Source organism: Sturnus vulgaris, chromosome 4, assembly GCF_052056855.1.
Source record: "Sturnus vulgaris isolate bStuVul1 chromosome 4, bStuVul1.hap1, whole genome shotgun sequence".
In the NCBI taxonomy this organism is placed as follows: Eukaryota; Metazoa; Chordata; class Aves; order Passeriformes; family Sturnidae; genus Sturnus; species Sturnus vulgaris.
In genome coordinates, this window is record NC_142246.1 from 49,453,673 (window position 1) to 49,480,871 (window position 27,199).

General features: G+C 41.7%; 1 protein-coding gene across 6 annotated transcripts; it reads left to right on the forward strand.

Annotated features, from left to right (window-relative positions):
• Window positions 1-619: 619 nt before the first annotated feature.
• On the forward strand, window positions 620-15,484 carry LOC148224012 (uncharacterized). 6 transcript variants are annotated; one of them, XR_015803315.1, is made up of 4 exons: window positions 620-751; window positions 1,393-1,488; window positions 4,747-4,806; window positions 9,222-14,679. XR_015803315.1 is itself a non-coding variant. In XM_088163895.1 (4 exons), exons 1-4 carry the CDS (start codon window positions 695-697, stop codon window positions 15,432-15,434), a joined length of 276 nt encoding a protein of 91 aa, XP_088020021.1. In that variant the 5' UTR covers window positions 620-694; the 3' UTR covers window positions 15,435-15,484. The 6 variants fall into 6 exon arrangements, 3 of the variants coding, with proteins under 3 accessions (XP_088020021.1, XP_088020018.1, XP_088020020.1); XR_015803314.1 differs by having other exon boundaries at window positions 9,250-14,679; XR_015803313.1 differs by having other exon boundaries at window positions 13,258-14,679.
• The last annotated feature ends 11,715 nt before the right edge of the window (window positions 15,485-27,199 follow it).

Below are 27,199 nucleotides of genomic sequence, written 5' to 3' on the forward strand. Positions count from 1 at the left end.
GGATGACGTAATGGCTTACCCAGAAGCATTTTGTGGGAATTGATTTCTTCTAGGTATCCATCAGCCAGCATTTTAGTGTGAAGGGAATCTTCAAACAGGTAAAACAAAAATTCCCGTTGGTTTCAAACCTGACTGCTATATTAATTTTTCACTTTGGAGAAAATTTTCATGACCTTTAAAATTCAGACTGTATCAAGTATTGTTTCAGCCATTGAAGAAAGTGCTTTTGATGGAGATAGGAGAGGGAAACCAAAACATTTCTCAGAGCCACACTTTGAGCTCTGTCCTTGTTACAAACGGCACTTGAGCAAATGCATTTGCCTTTGGAACAGAAAACGACAAGGTAACAGGCTTATCATTACGGATTTGAGTGTTCCAGGTTCTTTAGGTAGTAAGTGATCTATTCAAGATGATCTCTTCCTGAAATAGATCCATTTTGAGAAGGGATATGGATTTCTTAGAAGAAGGCAAATCCCTATGTTAAAACGGTGTGGTGGGTGTTTTTTGTTGTTGTTGTTTTGCTTTTAGAACTTGCAAGGCACAATCGACTTCATAGCTGGAGATGCAGATAAGACCACGACATTCCAAACAGGTGTTTCTTTTTGGTTGTTTTTCAATCTGTCTATCTTTGGATTGTAACCAGTAGAACTGTGCTTGAACTGGAAAGAAGTAGCGGAGGTTTCAGAAGTGGAGCATGCGGTGGAACAGTAAGCTGAGAGCATTGTGCAAGGAGAGGAAAGAGGGGAAAATGGTAAGAGTTTCCTGAGTCGGAAGGGACCCCTAGGGATCGTCAAAGTCCAACTCCTGGCCCTGCACAGACACTCCAACAGTCCCACCCTCTGCATCCCTGAGAGCATTGGCCAAACGCTCCTGGATCTCTGGCAGCCTTGGGGCTGTGCCCATTGCCTGGAGAACCTATTCAGTGCCCGACCAGCCTCTGAGGAAAAAAACCTTTCCCTGATAGCCAGCCTAATCGTCCCCTGACACAGCTCCTGGCATTCCCTTGGCTCCTGTCCCTGGTCGCAGAGAGCAGAGAGCAAAGCTGTCCCTGTGCTGCCCTTGGGAGGAGCTGAGAGGTCCCAAGTGAGGTGTGAGCTCAGTGTCCTCTCTGCAGCTGAACCAAATGCCCTGAGCCACTCTTTGTATGGCTTTCCCTCCAGCCTCTTCGCTATCCCTGTGTCCCTCCTTTGGACATTTCTCCAATAGCCTGAGGTCTTTCTGACGCTGTGGCATCCAAAATTGCCCCCAGGGCTTGAAGAGAGCGCAGTCCCAGCCCAGAGCAGAGCGGGACAATCGCCTCTCTCGAGCGAGCGGTGCCAGAAGATAGGGACAGTTGTCAAAAAATCAGCTGGAGAAAGAAATCTAACAGAGAAACGGGTGATCTTGGCACAGGAAATGGAAGAAGCAGAGGAAGAAGAAGATGAGGAGAGGATTCCTTGTAAAAGTGAAGAAAATGAGCATGCAGAACAGGGACTAAGCATTATGCAGGTAAGTGAGCAAGAGAATAAGTTTGAAAGTGAAGGCAGTTTTGTCCAAAAGAAGGAGGAATAGGAAGTCTTTTTGCTGAGAATGAATAGAAAGTTTTTTTGCATTTAGTTTGTATACGAAGCGCACAGGGCTCTAGATCCTTTTGTGGGAAAATGGAGTGTGTAAAGTTGCCAATCATTTTGGAGCGAATTTGGAGGTTTTTGGGGTCCCAGGTGAATTTTGGGTTGAATTCTGGGGATTTGGGAGTGCCCAGGTGAATTGGGGGGGGTGGGGGGTGGGGGGGGGGCGGGGCGGGGCGGGGATTTGGGGAGATCCAGGTGAGTTTTGAGGGGTCCCAGGTTGATTTTGGGGGAGAATTTGTGGAATTTTGGGGGATCCCGGGTAGCGAGGTTTGGGGTGAATTTGTGGAATGTGGGGAGTCCCAGTTGAATTTTAGGGGGAATTTGTGGAATTCTAGGGATCTCAGGGGAATTTTGGGGTGAATTTGGTGAATTTTAGGGTATACGTGTGAATTTTAGGGTTCTCAGGTGAGTTTTGGGAATGCCAGACGTATTTTGGGGTGAATTCTGTCGATTTTGGGGTATCCAGGTGAGCATTTGGAAGTCGTGGGAGAATTTTGGGATGAATTTGGGGGGATGCAGGTGGATTTTCCGGGGAATTTTGGTGATTTTTGGGAGTCCCAGATGGGTCTGGGAGTGAATTTGGGGGTATCTGGGAGGGTTTTGAGGGGGATTGGAGACATTTTGGAGTGAATTTGGGAGGTGTTGGGGGGACTGGGTCTTGGGGGTGATTTGAGGGGTTTTGGGGGTTGCAGGTGGGATTTTGGGGTGAAGCCCTGGGATTTGGGGGTCCCCCGTGAATTTTGGGGTGAATTTGTGGGCTTTTGGGAGTTGCCAGGTGAGTGCTGAGCGTCCCAGGGGGGACTTCGGGGTGAATTTGGGGGATTTGGGGTTTCCCAGGTGAATTTCTGAGGTGGAAAGGTTCAAAAAGGTTTTTTTTTGAAAACAAGTTAAAGCCAGAAGGTTATTGAAAATTAATAGATGTGATACAAGTAGGTAATATGCAGACAATACACAGCGAGACAAATCATGGGAAAAATACAGTGGTAACACATGAGTGTGTGAGGATGGGATCAGTATAGCTAAGGCTCAGTTGAAGCTGAATTTGGAAAAGCATGCCAAAACTAAGAATAATAAAGGCACCTACGGGTATTTCAGTGGGAAAAGGAAGATGAAAAGAAACCTATCACACCTCCCCTATTCCCCCCCCCCCCAATAAGCCAGACAGGACTAGTGACAACAGACAAGGAGAAGGCTGAGGTACTCAACAAGTGTTGGTCTCAATTTTTACTGCCAGTCACTATTTCCACATCTCTCAGGTTATTGGACTGGTGGACTTGATTCTAACCCATAGTATCAGGTCAGCTTTCAGACCACTTGAGGAACCTGAGCATGCAAGACCATGGGACCCACCCAGAGGCATGTCAGGGCCCTGAGAGAACTGGCAGCTGTAGTTGCTAAGGTGCTTTCTCCATCATATTTGAGAAATCAAGGTAACCAGCTGAAGTCTCCAGACACTGTGTTGTATTGACTCCAGTCCTCTTGGTCTTTTTTGTAAATCTTAGAGCTCTGAGTCAATTTCTGCAGAGGATTCCCAATGCAGTTTCAAAAATGGAATCTTTGTTACTGGTCCTCATGTTGATCTTGGATATTTCCATTTTCTGCACTCCTTTATTTTCGAAACATTTGTAATGACTGAAAAGAAAGCTGAGACGAGGCATTATGCTCTTTCCAGTGATAGAAATGGGCCAGTATTCTTTTCAGACAAATATATTTTTGCTGTGTCTAAGCACATGTGCTTACATAAAACTTTGGACCTTCACATAGTCTCCATCTTCACCTGAATTGGCCCCTGCAAACTGCACTGCCATAGCTCCACTCAGTGAAAATAAAGGCTGAAAACTCTTGCAGACCATCTCTCTCTGCCAAAAAAGTGGAGATACTTGTATGGATTTCTTTGTCCACTGGAGGGCAACATTGGCTAAAAAAAAAAATTTAAAAATGTCCCGGTTACACGGAAAGGTGAGTGAGGTGACACAGACACACACAAAGAAAACACATAAGGAATGCACAGGTTGCTGCTTCACGGGCAGAAAAAATAAAATGTCTACTGCATTGCTAAGGAAGTATCCCAGACTGCAACAGATCAGTGACTATGGAATGGACATGACCAGTGAAAAAAACTTTGTAGAAACTTTTCGTTCTCTCTCTACAAGCTCATTCACAAAGGGATTTAAATGTGCTTTATTAATCTGAAGCAGGGCATTAGCTCTGTTGCCCTCAATCAGACTAGACATTATATAGACAGTATTTTAGATATATAATAATAAATCTTTGCTGAAGGCTAAGGACTCAGAAATGGTTCCTCCCCTGGGACAAGCCATTCAAATCAAAGGGAAACTGTAGATGGGCTGCTACTATTCTTGGGAGGACCAAGAGAGAAAGGAGGGATATGTGGCAGGCCCTGAAGAAGTAGACTCTTGGGATAGGAACCTTAGGAAAAGAGAGACTGTCGCAAATCTGTTGGCAAGGAGAACTAAGCAAGAGTTTCTTGCTAAGAAAAAATTTGCAAGTGTGATTAGAGCCAGCAGTGGTCAAGAGTCCTCCCTTGGACTGATGCAATAACTAGCACAGAAGGGAATTTCTTCTGCTTTTGCCTTTTTTTGCTTTTTTGCTTTTTTTTTAAATCTTTTATCCCTGCTGAGGGAGACGGCTTCTCTCGTTTATTACCTCTCTGCCACAGTAGGATTGTTATCCCTCTACCTCCTGAAAGTGATGTAATTATGTCCCCAGAGAGCCGTGCCTGCAGGCAGCAGTGTGAACCTGCTGAGCCTCTCCCGGTCGGGCTGTGCACTCTGGTGGCTGCAAACTGTGCTGCTGCCCACTTGGTACCTATTTCAGATATTCCTGCTGGGGCCCACAGGGGAAACAACGGGCTGAATGCCCACTTAGCAGCTGCATGCTATAATAATTGAACTAGTGTTAGAAGTACCTGAAGACTTTTACTAACAATAACATGGCTTGTCAAAGGTTTATAATACAGTTTTATAATTTGATTTGAAAAAGAGGCTAGGTTCACACTGTGCTCTGTGGGGAGCATCCCTTTGTGCTAGTCTGGGTTGCTGAAGAGGAGTGGGATGTGTGCACACTGGTTCAGGTGGCATTGGTTAGATAAGCAGCAGTTGTGCCTCATCTGCAGCCTCATTGATCCTGCTGCAGGGCTGCGCTGGCTGTCACTGCTCAGGAGCCCAGAGACAAGGTATGTCAAATCTCACATATCCTGTGTGAAAATCCATACTTGCTTCTGCCTCCCTGTGCCTCATCTCACATCAGGTCTCTTGCCTGCTAAAACCTGCAAGGCTCAGAGCTGCTCAGAGCCTTCCCAGAGGTGGTGCTGTGCCTGCTCTGCCGGGGCTGTGCATGCAGGGGTTTGCTGGTGCTCCCTGACTGCTGCTCCCTGACTGCTGCTCCCTGCTACACGGCCCCGTGCATGCCCCATCTGCAGCACTGCATCACCAAATGCCTCAAACACCTCCCTGCACTCAGAAGTGGCAATATTGGGAATAGGGTGAAACCATAAACATTTCTGAGTGTGATGCTGGTTTAGCTGCTAAGCTAACATTCCCATTCACTTTGTCTAAAGAGCCCCTAATATCAGAAGTGCCCAAACCTTTCAAATCTGGGAAAGCCACTCTCTTTCCTTAAGAATATCTAGCCATGTATCCTTCCACAAAGTTCTCAGAAATTCTGTGTTGGCAAATGTTTCGTTGTCCCATGTAGAAACCAGAAAAGCCCCCCGAGATAATACAAATAGATGTCTCAAAATCTGACTATACCCTGTATTGACTCTCTACTCCATATTTATCTGCATTTTTTTATCTTCCATTTTGCAGACTGGAAAATGTAGAAATATATATATATCTTAAAGCTAAAAGCTCAGGGTTTTCCCACCGATGAGGAAAATCAATGCACAAATCTAACAGCTACCCTGCTGTGTTTGTTGGTCTGGAAATACAAAGTGAGCGTATTGCTCCATTCTGCCAAGAGAGGTGTCAGGACTCAAGTCTGTGGGAACTGTAACATCCAGGAATAGCAAATTTGATAGGAAAATGTAGTAAAGAAGCTGCTTTTGGGACAAACAGATTTGGTACTTGAAAGGCTGAGTCCCCATTTGCTTACCTGTTAGCAATTCACAACCTGTATAGGATTTTGAATGCTAAGGACCTGCTTATCATCTCAGGACTGCCAGCAAAGAGTCAATAAACACATCTGAATGCAGGACTCTGTCAGGACAGAGCTTCCCAGGGCAGCAAGCTCATGGGAGGTTGCTGCTTGCTACAGGCACCCACAGCCTTGTGCTCTGCAGAAATGTCATCGAAAGGGGCATCCTCAAAGGCAGGTTTGGCTTCTCCCACTGCCACCAGGGAGTGAAGGGGCAAATGGTGCTGCAGTCATACAGAAGTGTGACCATTGTTGCACTTCATTAAAAGCCCAGAGTTTGAGTGGCCAGTAACACTGTTTTGAAAGGAACCCTGAGAAAAAATAACACTTGCTCTGAGGCTTTTTTTAAAAGGAGGCAGTAGCAAAGCAACCCAAGGAGTTCCCCATGCCCTGCTTGAAAGCAGTGTGGAAATGGCATAACATACGCAGCTGATTTATGCTATCTGCTGCCAAATTGTTGGAGCTAATATCCAGCACTTCCAGAGTATAATTTATGGGTCAGATAGCCTGTTTAATAGCCTATCCACAATGTTTGATCATGTCATCACTGCTTAGAGAGACTAAAGCATAGAGATTTTGCTTCTGGAGCCAATACATTGGGCTCTTCAGATCTGCATGCATGCTAATTCTCTGGGCTAACAGCTGCCAACATACATTTATTCCAGTAATACTGCCTGCTTACTGTACTGCAATTCCACAGCAATACAAAGATTGACCTGTTCAACTACTGTGGTGACTTCCTCAAAAATCAGAAGCCTAAAAACATAAATGTTATCACAAACAGGGCCAGGATCTTTAGTTAATATCAGACTACTGTGAAATAGCACCTTAATTTATTATACTTCTCAATTTCTTCTTACTCATACTCTTTTGCTTATGGCTGAAGTAAAACTGTACCATCAGGGGCATGAAATCTGCTCTTTTGCTCCCCTCAAAGGCCAGCGCACATCATGTAGTGCAAGTGCCCATGAAGAGTTCCCAGAAACTAACTGAAAATCAAATCCAGGGGTATCAGGACCAGGATTCATCTGGGGAAGGGGAAGCAGCTGGTGAGAAGCTCCCACCACTCCTTCCCCACGTCCATCATCACTTCTCTCCAGCATAACCCTTTTGTTGTCTGCCTTGGATGTAGCAAAGCTTTTTACTTTCAGTCAGCTCTTTCAGGGGGGCTCAGGGGGATGGAAAATAGTGAAGCCAGAAGGGGGGGCATCACCTATGGCATCCAAAGTGACAGCTGCCACAGCCTTTCATGTCACAGTTTTACAGACTCCAGAGGGGAAACATCTCCTAAAAGATAACCATGTATGTATACGTCCAGAAGGTTTGGGGATGTTTGTGTTCCAGGCAAGATATTCTCATCTTCATTAGTAACAGATGAAAATAGAATGAATTTACAGAAGCTGTAACAAGCAGAAAGTCATCTCATGCTTCGCTCTGGTGCCAAAATGCATGACAAGGCCAGTAAGGGACAGAGACACACCCCTGTGTTCCTGAAGAAAGTCAGTTTCAATCAAGAGTGGTTCTTATTTCAGGTCTGCAGAGATGCCTCATGAAATTATATACAATTCCTTTGAAACACAGAACTTATGCTGCATGTGATCAAAAAAGTAATTTAAAAATGCTATGTGTACTCTGGGAGGAATTCCTTACTTTCCATTTGAAACTTACTTCTGTCCAGTTCTTATACGGTGGAAGCAAGTCACTTAGAGAACTAAACCTTTTTCATTTTTAGTATTCACTGGGAGAATGACAATTTTTTTTTAAGAGGACATAGCTATTTTTTTGTATGAATTTTACACAGAACAAATCTGTTTGCCATAATTCCTACTTCTTTTTCATATCATTCATTACACAGTGGGACAACAATGGTTGAAGTGTCCCCTGCCTCAGGCAGAGATTGACAAGGCATATATCTGCTGAAGCCAAGCAAAGAGTGATCCTTAAAAGTCCTCACTAGTATAAACACTAGTGCTATTTGCAATATAATCAATTACTGTACTTAAAACTAGACTCACACATTTTGTCAAATACCACATTGGAGGTCTCTAGCAGTTTTGTCTGTAAGCCTCAGTTTCTAAGTGTACCTTAGTCTGGGTGATGCATTTAAGCTTTTTTTTCCCCCTTTTAACCAGTTGTTAGGTATTCAAGGCAAGAGTTATTAAGGGGATAAACTGATTGTATCTTTGCTAAGATCTGTAACTGTCACGAGTGACCACAATGCTGAACCAGAGGGCTTTGAGTCAATTCTGCACAACAGACCACTGTGTGCCCAACACCCACAGTAGGGCTACCTAAGTGGGGATGCTATATAGATTGAAATATTTTTACATTTCCAAGTGCACTGTCTTTTATGGATAATTTAACATTGGCATTTCATCCCCAAGGTTACATGCAGGCAGAGGGAAAGGTTCATGGGCAGCAAGGTACTGGCAAGGACACACTGTGCCCTCCAAGGCTTTCCCATTTGCTTCCCTTGGAGTTCCTTTTGTGTGATCCTTTCTTTTATGACTGAAACGAAAAAAAATTCATTTGTGAGAGTCAAAAACATAGGTGAAGGAACCAGGTTTTTGGAGAAGCATACATTTCAAACATACATTTCTCCAACAGCATCAGAGGAAAAGTGAAACATAAAAGCTGACTTATTTTTCTGAAACTTCATTTTGCTGTGAAAGCCTCTATTTAAAAAGTCAGTGCTAGGCTACATTCATGGAGCAGGGAGGAGAGTTTGAACATACTGTTTTCTGCTCCCTCTAACAGCTTATTTGTCTGAGATATAGTGAGTAGGGTGACGGGTTTACAGAAGGTTTCTAGCTGCTCCTGCACTCCCCTGTGTGAGCCTACTGCCTTCCTTGGAGGTACCCCAACTGTGCCCCAAGTGGCCTTTCAGGCTCCACACTCTCACTGCCACCCTGGCTTTGACACAGTCTGAAAAACACAATCTTTTCCAGCCACTATGGGGATGTCCCCAAACCTCACCCCACTCAGGGTACCATCTCTCCCTTGGCCTGAGAGGCAGGATAACAGACCTGATACATTTTGAAGCATGGTTATTGGGACCTCTGATCTTCACAGCATACCTTTTAAAATGCACCAGAGGATCCAAAATCTATAGGACAAAATCAGGAGTTTCCTTGATGTTTGCTTTCCCAGGCAAACACAGGCTGTTGGATGTTGCCTCTGAGATTTTGCCTTCTGATGTTGAGACATTCACATTATGCTTTCTCACACTTTCAGACAAACAGTCGAGTGTTTGCATTCCTCTTTGGAGGAAGAGAAATTGACATTGTAACAAGCCAAGTAGAGTCAGAGATTCTTTCAGCATTGTCCAATCCACGGTCATTGTTAGATGTCTATAAATAGACGTCTCATGTAAATAAAATTCCCTTTTCCTCTTCATCCAACTTGGGGTCAGGTGTGTGTCTGTCTCCGTCTCTTTTCTGTGTGTGTCACAAGGCCCACAGGTGAATCTCCCTCTCAACAGTGGCTTTAGTGGAGCAATGACTATGATGGATCATTACAGAGTAATGGGATTGTACATCGCCTGCAGAGAGCTCCATCTCATCTTTCCTACTGATTTGGAACAAGTAGAACAAGATTTTCCTGGGCTGTAGCTCACTCAGCACGAAATCACCCACCAAGTTCAACAAGCAACAGCCAGCAGGACTTTCTGCACCTTCATCAAAGCTCATTCTGGTTCTTCGTTGCCCAACAGCTTCTCCATGAAGAATATAGTTAGCATTTTTTGAACTAATTTTATGCATTTAAGCACACTAACAAAATACATTCACATACAAAAAAAAAAAACCTACCACACTGACTTATGCCAACTTATGATGCCTACTTTGTACAAAGAAAACCCCCAAAAGTAGATGCTTTCTTCTTTGTCTCATTATTTATCTATGCAAAATTTTTTTAGGATAAAAATAAGCATAACAAAAATGAATTAAATATAGTTTGGGAAAATACACTGGTGTTTATCACTACTAAGAGTTTTCTGGATGTTGTGTGGGGAGTTTGTATGAAATTACCATTATCTTCCTCTTTTGAGACTAAAATTTTGACTAGTTTTTTGGATCCCAGAGGAATGAAGGACATTTAGGCAGAAGTAGTCATGAAGAGACTACTTCTATTCCTTCCATGAGTAATACACCCAACTTGGAAATGACTGGTAATATTTAGTATTTCAGAGGTCTGTGTTTCCCTCCAAAATGAGATAATTACTAGATTTAACAACAGAAATATCTTTTCTTAAATGTTCAGCTATCACTGTAGCAACTTTTAAAAAGAGTGGCACTTAGTCACCAGCTGAATTCAGTTAGCAATATTAATTGGAAGTGTCACCGATTTTTCTCACTTACACAGTCAAATGACTGGAGTGAAAAAACACCTAGGAGGCATCGCAAGATTGAAGGTTAAAACAGATCAGAAATGATGGAAACACAACATTGGGATTTGAGTTTCACTTGGCAAATATTTGATGTACACTACAATCTTGCTCAAAGCGAGACATCTAAGAGAAATAGTGGCAATAACTAAAGCAAAATATCTTCTGCAAATGCTTGTACCAAAGTTTTGCACTGGCTCTCAGCTGGTCTACCAAGGGTGCAGAGTGAGCACCAGTCTTGCTTTGATGGTTCCAGTTCACTGTGGGAGTCAACTACAGGATGCAGAGCAAAACACGAAATGAGTTCCCTGAAGTGGAGAGGGTTCCGTGATGCCAAACACACCCTCCTGTTGTGTCAGCTTGTTCTCTGTCCCCTTCCCCACCCCAGGCTGGCTCCCACTGCTCCTGCTGATCCCTGCTCAGGAATCCAGGCAGCACACTCTCGGCTGACAACCACAACTCTCCACTGAGTGCAGAGATGCTGGAAAAAAGGCAGGAATTAATAAATGCCTGAAGTCCAAGGGAACACAAACACTGCACTTTCCTTGTTGCCTGCAATAACTGCCCTGGCTGTTCTGCAGAGCCCTTGAGCAGCCTGGCCAGAGCCCACATCTACTGGGCAGCGGCTGCCTCAGGGCAGTGGCCACACAGCCCAAAACACAGGCCATTTCCTAAACCCTTCGTGTTTCCCTCCTGCTGTGGTGCTATGTGAGTGGGCTCAGGGTAAGCACAGGCAGCAATACCTCTTCTCCTGCCCGAAGCAGTAGGGAAGAGACTCTGCTTGATGGGGACAGCCAGTGCCAGTGTTCCCCTGCCTACAGGGCTGGGGTTTTTAAAATCAGAGACACAGAAGGCAAAGCAGGGGTCTAAACCAAAGTGTTTGTTCTCTGTCTGCAGATTCCAGAAATAATTTAGGGCAATAAACATGGCCACAGAAAGTTGAAATTTCTGAGCATCATTTTAAAAAAGTATTCATGACTCTATTTACAATGTATTCATGCACCCACAGATCTTGAGCGGTACCAAAACTGGATTTTACTTTGCTTGTCACGTTGATGCAGACAAGCAAGCAGATAAAAGGAGACTAAGCTGTCAGTAGATTACCAACTCTGTTTATCTTTGTCCCCTACTCAGAATTATAGCGGAATATCTTGTGTTTAAAATGTTTTCACTACTTTTAGTTAGCAGAAAACAAAGGTAAGAGACTTTAACTGCTTTGGAAGGCAAAACCCAAGCCTTTAAACACTATGGTGTATTTGCCAGGAAACTGTGTTGCCTGCTTTGAAATTATATACTCCTCCACTGTTTTCTTAGTTTTAGTCATAACATTAATAAATATTTTCCCCAGATCTTATTAAATACACATCAGTAAGTCCCTGCACATATTTGACAAGCATATTGGAAGATTAACTTTACAGGACTTCACTCTCACTGTATTTATATCTCTCTTACTCCACTCCTGACACTGGATGCACAGTCCATTCCTCAGGCATTTATTTCCTTAGGGCTCAGGCACTACACACAGGAGAGTAATTCCTTCAGCAAGTGCTGGGGTAAGGGTAGATGTCCTGTGCAAATGTCCAGTTGCACTGGGCTGCAAAGTCCTTGTACTAGAGGAATTACAGTCACTTAGTTTAGCTTGAACCATTCAAGCAAGCATATGCTGAGTCCCTGCACTATGGTGGCCCTTGCTCTGACCCAACAGCCTTGTCTCTGCTGAGCTACAGAAGCAGATCCCATTCCATAGAATGAATGGTTAAAGTCCTAGCAGAGGATTTTCAGTAAGAGCCATCCCTATCCTACAACTATTTCCACTGACCACCTGTAGCCAGGTAAGTGAGAACAGAACCTGACCCTTTAACAGCTTTTGTTACCACCAGCAAAGCAAGCAAACAAGAAGCATTTTCTTGTAAACAAGAGTTGCCAAATCACTCTTCCTATCTTAATCTCACCCAAGATTAATTAAAATAGAACGATACCTCTTCTACTGAAGCTCCTAAAGACAAAAAGTATTTAATTTGTTCCTGCTCTATTGACTGTGAAGGAAGGAAAAACTTCAAGAGAGTTAAATACAAGGTGACCCATTGTTATGATAGATGAGATCTGTGACATGCTTATAAACAGGTTAAAATAACACATGCATTATAGAAATGGGATGTACAAAATAAACCAACTTGAATGTTTGATTGTCTTTCCTCTTTGAAAATAGTGCTAGTTTTTATTTTTGGAGTGGTTTTCTTCATTTAGCTTCATTTGGTTCTGTTTTATAAATTCAGTTGTTGAAGGTTTCAAAACTGTGGGAAACCTGTTAAAGGCCATACTGAATTACCCAGGAGGCTGGAGGACAAAAAAGAAAGGAAAGGTTTCCAAGGTATATAATCAAAATATGTATTTTTTAAAAGCATTTTGTTAATACCAACAAATAACAGACAATAGAAATAGAATAAAACTTCAGTACATCAGTTGGGAGATCATAATGTACATGTTCAGCAGTATCCAAATGGTCTTCCAGAAAGAAACTGGAAATTACCAGCAGTGATATTTTAATGACTAATTGGACAATTCAGGGGTGACAAATCCCTTTTTAAAGATACTTCTTACAAACTGTGAAGCTAATGCATTTCTTGCACACTGTGGAACTAATACAGTGACAGGTTCAATTAATCAGAAGTCTTTGCAAATCAACTCACATTATACTTTTGCATTCACGCTATTTGTTCAGTCATGTCAAAACAATTAGGACAAGTAGAACAGAAGTCCAGGCTTAGCCTCCTTTACTACACCTTATGCATTCTTAATTTTCCTTGGCAAGGAAAAAATAAAATTGAATTGGTAGGCTTAAAAAATCAAAAAGAAGCATATGGATATAAAGTGACCAGAAACACATTTAAACTGAGAGATCATATAATTTCTAACTACAAGAACTGTGGAGTTATGGAGCAGTGTTCCAAGCCAAGTAGAGAGGTTAAAGAGCCAAAATGTCTTAAGGTGATGTTTAGCAGGTTTGTTAAAAGGATGGTATGTCAGGCTTGCCTGTTAGGGCAGAACTTGTAGTTCAGGAGATTCCTACAGTGAATGATTACTGTCTGTCTGTCTGTCTCCCAGCCAGCAGCTCAGCCTGCCATCACCACATGACAACTACTGCTAGAAACAGCCAGCTTCCTTTGGTGAGCAGAAGGCTGGGGAACATGGCAACAGAGAACTTCAGATGCTGGCCGGGTCCAGAAGAGCCCTGCTGAGCTTTGCCATGAGAAACAATGCAAGGCTTGCAAGGGACTGAAGCGCCCAACATCAGGGAAGAAATGGGAAAACACTCACTGCTTAATTTGGCCATGTAACACTCCAAGGCACACAGAAAGGTTTGGAAGGCACTCAGTGTAACAGGTCTTGTTCTAATAAACAGACTTTTCTTTCCACAGGCCTGATATTTTCAGTTTTCTTCATGCTGAATAGCTCCTTTAGGGTCAGCTCTTGACCTTTTTACTGTATCTGAATGTTACTTTCCTGCAGAAGCAGCTTTACCATGTCACTGCACGACTTCTGCCCTGTGCAGGGAGACCTGGGAACACACATATACTAATGTCTAAAGGCAAGTGTCAGAACGACCCTCTAATACTTAATCTGTTTGACCATGGACTAAAATCTGCCAAAGTAAATGCAGCTGTACCAGTTTGCCTCAGAAGGAACAGAGTCGAGGGAGCCTCTGAACCACAACAAAATTAATCTCAGAGTACGGTGCTAAGAGCAGCAGCAAGAGATAACAGTGAAATACATTCCGTGTAGTGTGAAATACTTCAGGATCAAGTACTAAACTAGAATACACTACGATTTTGCTTGAGACTGATTCATCTGCTAATTGCATTAGATTGCAAAAGTCTGCTTTACCTCACAACCAGTCTTGGGGAGGTATTCAGCCATGAAAGCAGTGATTTAAAAAGCCAGATAATATAAACATTATTTTTTCAGGCCCGAAACAATAATACACACAACTTCCTTAACATCACTTAGTTAGGGCCTTAGTTTCCCTGATTGCCAAAGAAGTTAATGTAATTAATTCAGTCCAAGATTATGTCCTGGGATCCTCAGTTACCAAAGATGATGCAAAGGGACCATCAATCCCAATGGTTTGGGCCTGGCTAATTTTCAGTCTTGGCTTCTGTTCACGAGGTTCTGTTTATAAGACCTAGATGCTAAAATCTTGTTTTTCCTCTCCTGCCTCTTTAATTCATGGTGAAATTTGAACACTTGAGAACTCAAGTTAGGAAAAGCTAATTACAAGGCTTGAGTGTTCAACCTTATTTAGAGTTTGGTATGGATCATAGTACACATGTACACTTCTCCAAAGGCACATTTTATATTCTAGGTCTGTAACTCACAGGTTTAGAGCTAGGAAGTTTCTTTAGTATTACCCAGTTAGGCTTTAGGTCTAATGGTGCCTCAGCTATGGATATATGCCATAACATCCCACACTTCTAATCCAGCTCTTTTTAATTAGAAATGGATTATTTCTTCCAGTGGAGCTACTGAGACAAATCTGTTTTCACTTAGCACTTAGGCCAGAAATGTTATTGCCACTCCTGCTGTAATTGTCTGCTAGCCTTTATTAGCTTGTATCGATCTGAGATTCCACATTTTTGGATGCTTTCTAAATCTTTCTGTTTGAATTCAGCCTAAAGTGAAGTAAATGAATAAGATTTTACCCCATCTATTTTTCCTCTTGTACACTCCTGAACCATAAAAAAATAGCTTCAGCTCTTTTACAGTTCAGATTTCTCACTCTGACAGACTTAACATTAGTTCACTGCCACACACCTCCAGAGCCAAGCCCCTGCAGCACAGCTCAACAGAATAATAAATACTGGGGGAACAAAAAATAATCATAGTACAGCTACAACTGCTCATTACAAATTTGTCTCTGGTGCTGTTTATCTACTGGTTCCAGCCTTCTGCCCCATCCCAGCCAAATCTTCTGCATGCATAGAAATCACCCCAAACCCTTGGCTGCTGTGACGAGCTCTGAACCACACACTCTACATCATGCCTCAGAAGTCAGTGGCCACCTTGCTTTATAGACCACTTGCTTTCCTCCCCATTAGTCTTCAAGGGGATAAACAGGCAACCGGAAAACTGACAGAGGCTGTGCTCACTTATCAAACTCCCTTAGGCTTTTGACTACTGCTGCTTTGCTATCCCTTTCAGAGGTGTCAGTGGCATACATCTGCAGTCACAGCACAAGGCTGGAAATCAGGAGACATCAGCTTTGCCAGCAGTCTGCTGCATGACCTCGGGGAGCCACTTCAGCTTATTCGACTTTAATTTCTACTTCTGCCCTTTGTTGATTCTGTTTTTGATGAGAATATAAATCTGGGACAGACACAGTCTCCTGCCACACCAATAAATGGTATCAAGTATAACATGACCAGTTCTTTCTTGTGTTTCTAGATATTAATGTATTATAAAAAAGGAGCAACTAAATTAATCTTCTGTCCTATCAGTACCATTAGCTCCCTTAAATCAAGAAATGGGTGTTGGTCTGTGTTGGTTTGAAAGTAAAACCAGTGCGAGACTCCAAGTCAGTAATACAATTTAATAGGAGAAAAGAGAAAAAAATAAAATACATGCAATAATATAAAAGAAACAACCACCAACACAGTCAGAAATACAACCTGACACCCTGTCAGTCAGGGTGTTGGTAGCAGTCCGTATAAATGGTGGCTGCAGTCCTCCTGGATGACAGATGTGGTTCTGTTGAAGCAGTGCTCCTGTAGAAGGTGCAGTTTTCCTCCGAAGATCCAGCAATGATGTGGAAAAAGGTCCGACTTTCCTTTGGGATCCAGTAGAAAGGTCTGCCCTCGGGTCCCAAACCCCAGTTTTTTATCTAGGTAGGAAAGGCTTGGCTCCTGCCGCTGGTTGGGGCATCTCCCAATGGGGTGATGTAATCTTATCAGTCACACAATAGGACTTAATGGCCCATTAACGGAATATATCTTCTGGAGGAAGGATGGGTTGTGAATAGATAACGATGATCATCCCCCGATCTTATCAGATGGCACATCAGCAGAGGATATCTCCCACAGAGATAAGGATCACCACCCCTCCCACATTTTAACAGAAGGTGATAGAATACACATTTTTGCATTGTACCCCAGGACATGGTCTAATGATGTTGAGGTGTGTGGTATCCAGCCTAAGGTCATTATCCTCATAAAGCCTAAATTACACAGAATAAACTGAACTCAGAAGTACTTCTGGGGCTTAAGCCAACAGAACTGGAAACCTCTTAGTGCTTCTCAAGAGAGCCTCAATGGTATGCTATAACTGGTTGTCTCTAGAAGTATTACTGGACAAGAAGAAAATGACTTCTGGCCTACTAGGAGAAAGGTATAGTTGAGCTTTCTGGAGCCATTTCATAGTGCAGTATCTCAGAGCCATCTGTGCTTCGAGAGTGACAGGTCTAACATGACTGTGCTGCCTTGCACAGCATTCCCTTTCTCAGTTCCTTGCAGGGACAATGGATTGCTAAGCCCATCTCTGAGGCAAGCTGGCTTCTTTGGCTGACCCAGAAAACAAAGGTGGTGCATAAATACTTGGTTACATAGGTTTTTATGGAAAACATCTCATAACCCTCTCTTAACCCTCTAAGCCCCAAATGCTGAGGCCATCCACTCTGTGGGACTCAGTGGGTAACCCTGGGCAAATTGAGGGCTGTTAAATCATTTCCAGCTGAAAGACTTTTTCCAGCCAGTCAGGAAAGAAGTACTACATGCTAATTTATACCAGCAGGCTCCTAGTATAGTTAATTTGACCACCTGTGTGTTTGCCCAGGGCCCACACATGCTGTGCTGTCTATATGATTTCATACGGGCTTGGTTTTGTGCACATATGAGGTTGACAATTATGTTATGTCTTGTTTTTTGGGGTTTGGATTTTTTTTCCCTCTGAAAACCTACTTGTTTTCTTTTGTATTTGCTTCTGTTCTATCTAAACTGGCTTTGCTAATTGCAAGTGTACAATATGCATTATATTTGGGCTCATTTAGTTATAGGCTCAACTTTGATTCTTCCATTCAGCAGCTTGTCCCAGATTCTATGTATTTATGAAGCAGGCCAAAGACCACTGGCACACCACTGTCAATGCCCAAATTGCCTAAAAAATACATTTTTCTTCTGAGAAAGAAAAATCTTTCTAAGTGCTAACATTTAAGGATGTCTATTATCAACTGTAAAAGCTCATTCCTTCTGTAGAAAGCCCACTCAGCCCACAAGCACATCAATGACAAAAATGCTTTATGAAGCTGTTCCCCAGAAAAACTGGTTCATAAAGCCTCCATGCCAGTCTCCTGCCATCAGCAGGTTCCCAAGCCTGTGTAGGGCTGATTTGCTCATTTTATGTGAGTTCTCCCCCCGGCCTCTCACATCCTGTTTCAATGCTGGCTGTTTCAATGAAGGCAGAGCAGAAGGCAGCAGAAGGCTGGCTGTTTCTCCCAGCCTAACAGCAGTGAGTTGCTGGACACAGCTGCGAGACTGGAGCTGGGAGTTCACTGTACCTGCGAGCTGGCAGATACTCCAGCCAAGCTTTAATCCAAAAGCAGCTGGGTACATATTTCACGGAAAGAAAGTAATTCTAAGAAAAAGCATCAGAGGTAATACTGAAGTGCCTCACTCCGTTTTAAGTTTTGCATTTGCCTGGGGGCCTTTTGTGTCAGAGAAGCACAATTCTTCATAAAAGCAACAACATATATAGAAGGTGTTTTCAGCTATTATGGCTTTACCATTTTAAAGGTGTCTCAGCAACATGCAACAAGTTCAGAGCAAAAATGTTGTGCTGATCCCCTGCCTTCTTTTGCTGATGTATTTGCAGCTTAGTGGCTGAACTGCAACGTCCAAGCTCAGAAACAAGGATGCTTTAGTTTTTCTGCCTATTGAATGAAGGCAAAGACTCGAGCTTTTTCTGTGCAAGTTTTCTCCACATAGTGTTACATAAAAATATTGGCACAATTTGTGTCATGTATGTAATAAACTAGAAAGGTTGACAGGACACAGTGAGAGAGAGCATGTAGCTGCTTGCTGTATTTTAACTTGACAGTGTTAGGAACTGACTCCACGGGCCATTAGCCCCCATTGACCTGACACAAAAAATGCTACTAATGCACACTTCCACCCCTGAACTATGCTGGGCTCAGTAGCAGAAACATGAGCACTTCATGTTCAAGTCAACCAAAGCTGAGACAGAGGTTTTGCCAAACGAACTTAGAGGGCACAGCAGAAAATGCAAACTGGCCGTGAGCTCGGAGCAGAGACAGACACCAGAAATGAGGGGAGAAAATTAAACGTGGATTCCTGACAACAGAGCTGGAAGCAGTGCTCTGAGAGCTTTGCAAGTATAATTGCTTGTGTGCCATTTGGACCGTTCCATCCCTGTTTAAAGAGGTCTTGTGTACACTGTGAACACATTATTTTGTGTACACTGTAAACACATTATCCTAGAGTATGTGCTGGGTCATCTCTCAGGCCAATGGTGGAAACAGCCATCTGCGAAATGTCTTCCTGCTTGACAAAGGAGAGATTTGTTTCTGCTACAGGTGGTAATGCATTACCCACAGTATTACTCCACAGTAATTAGGAATCCAGAAACAGCAGCTGAGATGGAGCCCTATTTGCTAGCTGTTTTCCAAAGCACAAACCAAGAGCAAGTTGCCCTTTTGATGACTTTACATTAGTAAGTGCATCCTTGTGTTTGCAAAAAAAACCTCACAAAACAAACAAAACACCCAAACAACACCACCACCAAACAACAAAACCCACAAGAAAGCAACGAACAAAACCCCAAACCAACATATCCTACAACAAAAACCAACCAACCGAAGAAAAAAAAAAACAAAAAACCACCAACACCAAACCTCAAAGTAAGAGAGGTTCAGGGTGCATTTGAAAAAAACCACCTCAGATAGAAAACCATCTAATCAACTTGCTCAGAGGCAAAGCAGTTAGAAACTGAAGACAGTGCAGTTCTTAACCCAAGGTCATATTTGCACACTTTTTTTGATAAACATTTGACTTAATTTGTACAAAGGAAATCTTTTACTGCCTCAGCTCTATGGACAAGGCTGGGTACAATCACATGCTATCTGCTGCTGTGCCTTCTGCTTGCTGTCAGGAGCAGAGCTGGCACCTTGCTCTAGATTTTTGCTCTCTGTGGGTATCACAGCAATTAAGTGCTGCCTGTGGAACAAGCACATAAACTGCAAACTCTGTTTCAAGCTACTGTCCTTTAATTTAACTTGAATTGTGTATCTGGAACTTCAGAAAAGCTTTCCAATAAGGCAGCTAGCCAAATCCACTCTCCAAGAATAATTTGTTTCTTCTATAGTTTTTAGCTTACACAAATGCTGAACTCCATACAGTTTACTTTTATAAACCCATGTTTTCATTAGTTGTCTTTTAGGAGTAACAGCCTCACATAACCATTGCTACATATATTCTTAATGTAGATGTCAAAATTATTGATCATTTTATGATTATTTGATTCAAAGTTTCTGCCTTTCAAAACATCTGAATTTTTACATGGTAAGGGTGATCTACATCTGAAAGCTGAAATAGAATAACATAGGAATAGCAGTTTTATTTTACACTTGCACCCTAAAGTAATCCATTTGGATTTTCCAGTTTGGAAATTTTACTGCAAGATATCTTATTCTGGTATAATTAGGAAGCAGGTTGAACTAAAATCAAACTAGCATGAAGAGCAAAAATTATGCAATAGAAGTGTGCATACATGATGTGAGTTATTCAGGGACTTCTGAACAGCAATTACAAACTACTTCCAACGCCTCTAGCTCGTGTCTAAATGAACTCACTCACCAGGGATCAAATAACACAGCTACTTGACCCATCTGAGCAGCAGAGCACTGTAATAACATAGAAGTGTTGCTTTTAGAACCAAAGCAAGTTCACATATTTCTGTTTCCAGACATTGCTCCATGAAGGGAAACGCTACATAGACTATGAACAAAGATAAACCCAAGCATCAAAGCAGTAAAAAGCCTTAGGAGTGCCCCAGCTGGGAGGTCACTGCATCCCTGAGTGAGGCAAGGGAACTGGCTTTACCTGCACTCTAATCTCCACAGGCCTAAGTGAGACAGATGAGTATAGCCACCATCACTCCAAAGAAAAGTTGTTCTGCTGCTGTTTGTGTGGTCCACCCTACATAAAGCTCCAGATGTCAAGCATCCTGCAACCTAACACCAGACCTTCCTGACATGGCTTTTGCAAATCATCTTCTATCACAGACAGTGGTCAGTGGTGTGAATCCATTCTATTTTATATTGTAACAGATTAAGGCTGCACACACACAGAGTTGGCTAACTTCAACACAGGGATAATGAATTGCTAAATTACCACAAATAACTCAAATAACTCCCTAGTGCTTAATAATTGTGGCATATCTATGCTGTGGATCCAAATACTTGGCAGAGGTTTTATATCAGAAATGAGCAACTTAAACGGCTTCTAAAGAAAGGCATTTCTAGGTTATTTTTCAAGGGAAAATTTAAATACCTGCCAGTTTCTGGTGTTAATTGTCCTGTTCAAATCTCCCTAATTAGCAGTTAGTTGCAAAATAACAGATTGAATTATTTAGTGCTTGGATTCTGAACACTGACTAAGCAGTACTAGAACAAAATCTACTGATTTCTTTTGAATTATGAATCCATAAACCTTATAAACCATATACCTTAAACCTTATAACCATAACTTTCTGTTTAATATTTATTTTCCTGATTGTTCCACCAGCACAAACACTCTACCACTTTATCAATTTTTAGAAATAAGGAACTGACAATTGCCACTTGTCTTCTTTCACCTCTAAAAAGACTTGCTTGTCTTTTTAGAACAAAGAAACAAGAAGACGAGTTTGGGAATGGACAGGAGCTGTGGTGTATTAACCAGAACCCAGAAGAACCAAAGATTTCATGACTGGTTCTCAATGGTTACTGAACAATCTGACTCTGTGAATTTTGCCCTGTGAAGCCCAGAAGTTGTAACCCACAAACAAAAATGGAAGAAAGATTGGAAATAAAATATATCCCATCTAAATTTTAATATCAGGAACAGCCCATTGGATAAAAAGGATGAGCTGTGAGAGTCACAACACATCATCTCCAACCAGGGCTAACTCTGCTGGTTTCTGCAACATCTGCTGTTAACAGACCAATCTAATTTTGCCCCAGAGCTGACCAAAATTTGTAACATCAGCTAGTGTTTTGAAGTATGAGAAATGCTTTAGTAGCTAATAGCTAGTGCTAAAAGTAATTTGTTCCAGTCCCAAAGCTTAAAGTTATTTGAGCTCAGTTTCTCTCCAGTTACCAGAAGATTTAAGCACAGCTTAAATTCCTGCTAAAAAATTATTAACAGCTGCTCTCTAATTATATTTATTTCCTTTTGGAACTAACAGACTGTGGGCTTTGATTAATTGCTATTACAGTTAATCACATCTCATGAAAATCCCATGCAACACAGAATTTCCTCCTGATGTCTAATTGGTAATAAATTAGACCAAAGTTGCCATCAATAAATCAATTTTGTGTCATCACACAAATTTCACAACAACAAATAAGTACGCTATGAGTTAAAATTCAGTAACTCTGGAGAAAAGCTCTTAAGTAGAAGAGTTAATTTAGAAATTAGCCTTGTATAAATAAACCTTCTTTATTAGCATAAAAATGTGTTTTTCTGGTGGAAAAAGTGCCAAGGCTATAACATTATATATATATAAAGGACCTTACAGACATGACAAATTTTTTATCAGATTCACGATTAATTCAATAGATTCTTGGTAAACAGACTGCTGGTTATTCATACATTCCAAAGGCTTTAATGAGACCCAGAAATAAAGATTAAATTTACTGAACAAAGCAAACCAAAATTTTTGGCTCAGCAGCTTGCCTTTCTTGTAGAATAAACACCTCTGAAATTCAGTAACTCATACAACTTTGAAAACTCTTTTCCTCAAATCATGACAAAAACAAACAGAAAATATCCAATGGTATTGGACAGACAAACCCGCAATTTAGCATGCGAAAACACACAAACACTGGGCTGGGCTCACATAGCCCACTGATGATCTGTTGTCACATACAACATACCCTGCTCTGCCTCCTCCGCTGTCACAGCACTTTGCAAAGGCTCAGGAGAAACAGCCCAGGCAAGGCAGAAAGACACTGCTCACACTGTAGTTACAGACTATCCACTTGGACAAAGGATGAACAACAGGGAGATGTATTTTCATACTTCCATATGCTGGCTAAAGAAAAGAAGGTTTTCATTCTCACAAAACAAAACTGTTCAGTTGATTAGAAAGTGATGTTACAACTGGAGCTTTTAATGTAGGCATATATTTCCTCAGTGACTTTCCTAGGCCCTTGCAACGTGTTTTCCTCTTTGAGTCTCATTTTGTCTTGCAGAAGGGGAGGCCATTTCTATAAACCTTGTAACTGAGATGACAAAAAAAAAGCACTTGGATATTTGCTCCCTGATTGTAGATGACTGATGCACACTACCAAGGGCTGCTTGTCCTCTTCTTCTGAAGCCAGAAAACCTACCTGAAAGGTTGATGTAAGACAATAAATTTGCTCAGCTGCATTATTGCAGAACATTCACTGAACCCAAGCATCAACTTTAGGGCAGTGTTCTGCCTTTAAGAGCAGAATTACGCTAGACACACACATAATTGCATTGACAATTGATAATTACAGTGCAATTACTCTTTTGGCCTTTCAAATTACCTTCAATTCTCATCAAATGAGAAAATATTAGCAACCTAGTCCAATCTGATCTGGTTTCTACTGACGTAAAATTCACCTTAGCATTGTGTCTGTCGTGGTTTAACCCCAGCCCTCAACTAAGCACCACACAGCCACTTCCTCACTCCTCACTGTCAGTGGCCAGGCAGAAGAAGCAGATAAAAGGTGAAACCCATGGGTTGAGATAAGAACAATTTAATAATAGAAATAAAATAATAAATAAGCAATATTAGTAAGGGGAAAAAAAAAAAGAAAATAAAAAAACCCAAGAAACACAAGTGATGCCCAACACAATTACTCATCACCCACTGACTCATGGCCAGCTTGTTCCAGGGCCTCAGTTAGCACCTCCTGGCCAGCTGCCTCCAGTTTATACACCAACCAGGATGCTCCATGGCATGGAATATCCCTTTTGCCAGTTCAGGCCAGCTGTCCTGATCATACTTCCTCCCAGCTTCTTGGGCAGCTGCTCACTTCCACAGCACTGGGAACTGCTAAGTCCTTGACTTAGGGTAAGCACTACTGAGTAACACCCAAAACATCAGTGTGGAATCTACATTACTCTCATACTAAACTTAAAACACAGCACTGTGCCAGCTATAGGAAGGAAATTAATTTTATCTCAGGTGAAACTGGGAGAGTGACCAACCAAAAGAAAGGCCCATCTCATCCCAAAATACAGCATCATTCAGACCTAATTTTCCCACTTAGTAAAGCCTCTTCCATCTATTGACATAGAATATAAAACAAACAAACACATGGTGCTCTGACATATTCAAAACAACTGGGTACATAAAATAATACAAAATAAATCATATTGTTAAGTGTCTCACAAAAAACCCCTCGTATCTGGTCTTGCACAGCATTATCTTCAGTACAGTTTATAGACCTGTAACTTCCTAGGCATTTCTACCTCCATGATTCAAGATTTGGCAAGCTCTAGGATTGATAGATCTTACAAACTCTCAACCTTGTTAGCAATGAAAGCAGTTTCCCAGATTATGAATTTAGGATTTATGCAATTTCATTTATACCCGAAGATGCCTTGCTGTTGTCTCTAATGCTCGTCCCTCTCACCCAACTCATGCTCCTTTCCATCCTTTCCAACTTTCTCCTGTTAAAGCTTTACCCTTACGTTTGAAACTGGTTCTTTTGGGTCTCTGACACGTTTGTCAGAGGCAGATAAGCCCTTTCTTCACTGCTCCTTGAGCTCACAGTTTCAGGTGGACAGTCAGCCATGGGCCGCTACTGGGGTTACATGAACCGTCAGGCAGGCAGCCACTGGCAGCAAGCAGGAGTACTTTGGATATTGTGGCTCGTGACAGCATAGGGAAAACAAAAAATGCAAAGCCAAACAAAAATACCTTTGAAGATATCACACATGTAAAGAGTCAAAGGGAAGCTGGCAGAGGGCAGCCGACTCTTTGCTACTGCAGTCAATCACACCAGGAAATCCAGTCCTGCCTGTGTTCTAAACCTACTGCAAATTGTTGCTGTATTCACCTTGGGCATCAAATCTAACTGCTTTAATGTGAGAAGACAGCTTCTCACTAGGTGCAGCCAATTTATGCACATTTGTTGTATGACAGTATTATCTTTAATACTGAGTGTTGTTCTTGCACTCCAGCAGTCATTCAGGTCTCCTTTCAGCCACAGGGACAGACTTACACATAATTTCCAACAGATGGCATTTTTTAGCCTCTCCATGTGCACAGGTGAATGCGTGTGTACAAACATGTTTCCATAGTAACTGGAAACTGCTTTTACAGAGCACTCCTACCATAAAGCAGAGAAATTATAGTTGGGTTGAAATTACACCATCTTGTATTTTAAAGACTTTTTATTTTTAAAGCCACAGTGAGAAGTAACATGGTCATTTCCTTTCCGTTATTACCTTGTGGTACGAAACACATCCTTGTGCAGAAAGAAAAACACTTAAGGGTAAATATAAAATCCATCAGGTATAGGAGGTTTGATGGAGAAAAAAAATCAATACAACCTTTCTGATAGAATTCTATAGGAAGCCTTTATCATAGATGAATATAACCTTCATATAAGTACAAATTGAAGTTATCAAAATTTAATTCCTGATTTCTTGGAAGGTACTGTAAAGGCCATGTAGACACAATTCTCAGGGGACAGGCAAGGCAGTGCAGCAAGGCTACGCAGTCTTTCCTCACAGTCTCCAAGATGAAAAGACCAAGACCTTTGCTTCTCTAATAAAGTTTCTGCTTGGAAAGGCTGTAAATTCAAGCCACTGGGTAATCAAGGTCTAAAATACTTCTCCTGCATCTGGGTTCCAGAACATTTACTTCAGTTTCCTTTTCTGTCATAAAATTGCTGTCTCATCTCTGTGGATAATTTTGAGGTTTTTTTTCCAGTCCTTTTATATTTATATCAAGCTTGTTTTTCTTCTAAGGAAACAATCTGCTACATAATTAGGGGATTTGGGTTGCTGTTTGTTATTCAGTAGTCCCCTTTGGTTCAAGGAGTGACTCTAGAGTTCTCCAAGTCTTCCCCATGCTCTGGGCATCAATTTTATGGCAGTTCCAATTATGTAGGCAAAAAAGAGACAGAATGAAATTTATTTTTGTTCACATTTTCTGCTGATGATATTCCCCAGCTCCCCCTACCTCAACTTTTTCATTATCCTTGGTTTCACCCTCTCACTCAGATCCGAGCCAACGTATCTTGTCTTCTAGTCTTCCCTACTCTTGCTTTATTCCCTCTCTAACCCTGTCACTATCAAGATTTCCTTGGGGGAAATTAGAGAGTGATAAGAACATAAAGAAAATATGAATTTGTATTAGTTGCTAGTATTGCAGCAACAGCAATGGCTATTCCTCAGGTAGTCTTTTCTCCCTGTTTCAAGGAGGAAATATTGAAAGTGGAGAGGTTGTCCTTTACTTCTGTGAGCAATATGCAGTGTGTGCTGTGCTTGGGGAATTAATATTCAGTCATCAGAACCCCAGTATTTTAGATTTCCAAAGTCAACAACTTTTGAATTGCTTCACTTGAAGCAATGCACTGTACTTGGAGTTGATGGAATGAAGTGCACCTGCTTCCTACTATAAAACATCTCTGCTCCTAATGAAAAAGAACATTTGAGAGAGGCGGTCCTACTGTTCACTCAGCAGAGCTCAGTCTGACCTGGTGCAAGAGGACCAGCCTGGCCCTGTGCAAGGATGGGGAAGCTACTTAGGTGTAGGGAAAGGGAGGAGCACACAGTGCTCTGCTACAGACTGCCCACAGCACAATCCTGAAAAGCTGGAATGCAGGGACACAGAAATATGATCTATGAAAATCAACACGTCATCACCGCTTCTTTATTCTGTGCTGGAAATTTTGGTTGGCAGGTTTTGTCAGAGGACAATCTCCACGTCTCTTATCTCTGTTATTTCAGCACACATGCCAAGATAACCCAGACCTTGGTGTCTTGTGGCAAAAATACATCACAACACAATGCTTACCAATGTGTTCCAAATTGTATGCTGTACAATGAGCAAAGAAAGGAGCAGCCAGATTTGTTAAACAACTGTTATACTGTTAATCAACTACTTCTTTAGGGTCTTTGTGACTCCGCTTTCCCCATATGGGCAACTTTAGAATATTTTAAAATCAGTGTTTGTAGATCATGTCAGATCTGTTTGGACAACTTTTTTTAATTTACCATATCAGTAATTTCTATGATAGATTTCCACAAACCATAGGATCAAGCTCTAAAAAGTTACCATAGATGTCACTTCAGCAGTACAATATTATGTATCAGCTCTGTTGTACTAGTTTGTAAGCAAGTTCATAAATGCACCAACAGTTTTTTTAATTTGTTTTTCATTAATTTTAATTACAGCACTGCTTCATTCCTTGCTATAGGGAGGTGGCTGCTGGTAGATTGATTATGAAGAGGACAAAACACTGTAATTTCCAGTATACTTCTAGCATCTGTTATGTCACAAGCTGCCTTACAGTATTTCATAGGACTATCCATTGGCTATAAAAAACACAAAACAGAAAAGAGAATAAAGGTGATCCTTCACCCAGTAGTCTTTCAGACTATATAAGGATGTCCTTGTCAGTTGTGCCAACACAGGAATCTCAATGGACCCCAGGTTTAAGAGACTTATCTGTAAAAAAAGCACAGATAGGCAGATAAAAGCCAGGCATCTTTCTATGCCAGTCCAGATGTGGAGACAAAAAATTGGAAGGGTCAAAACACTTCATCAACAGCTTTTGAACGACAACAGAGGA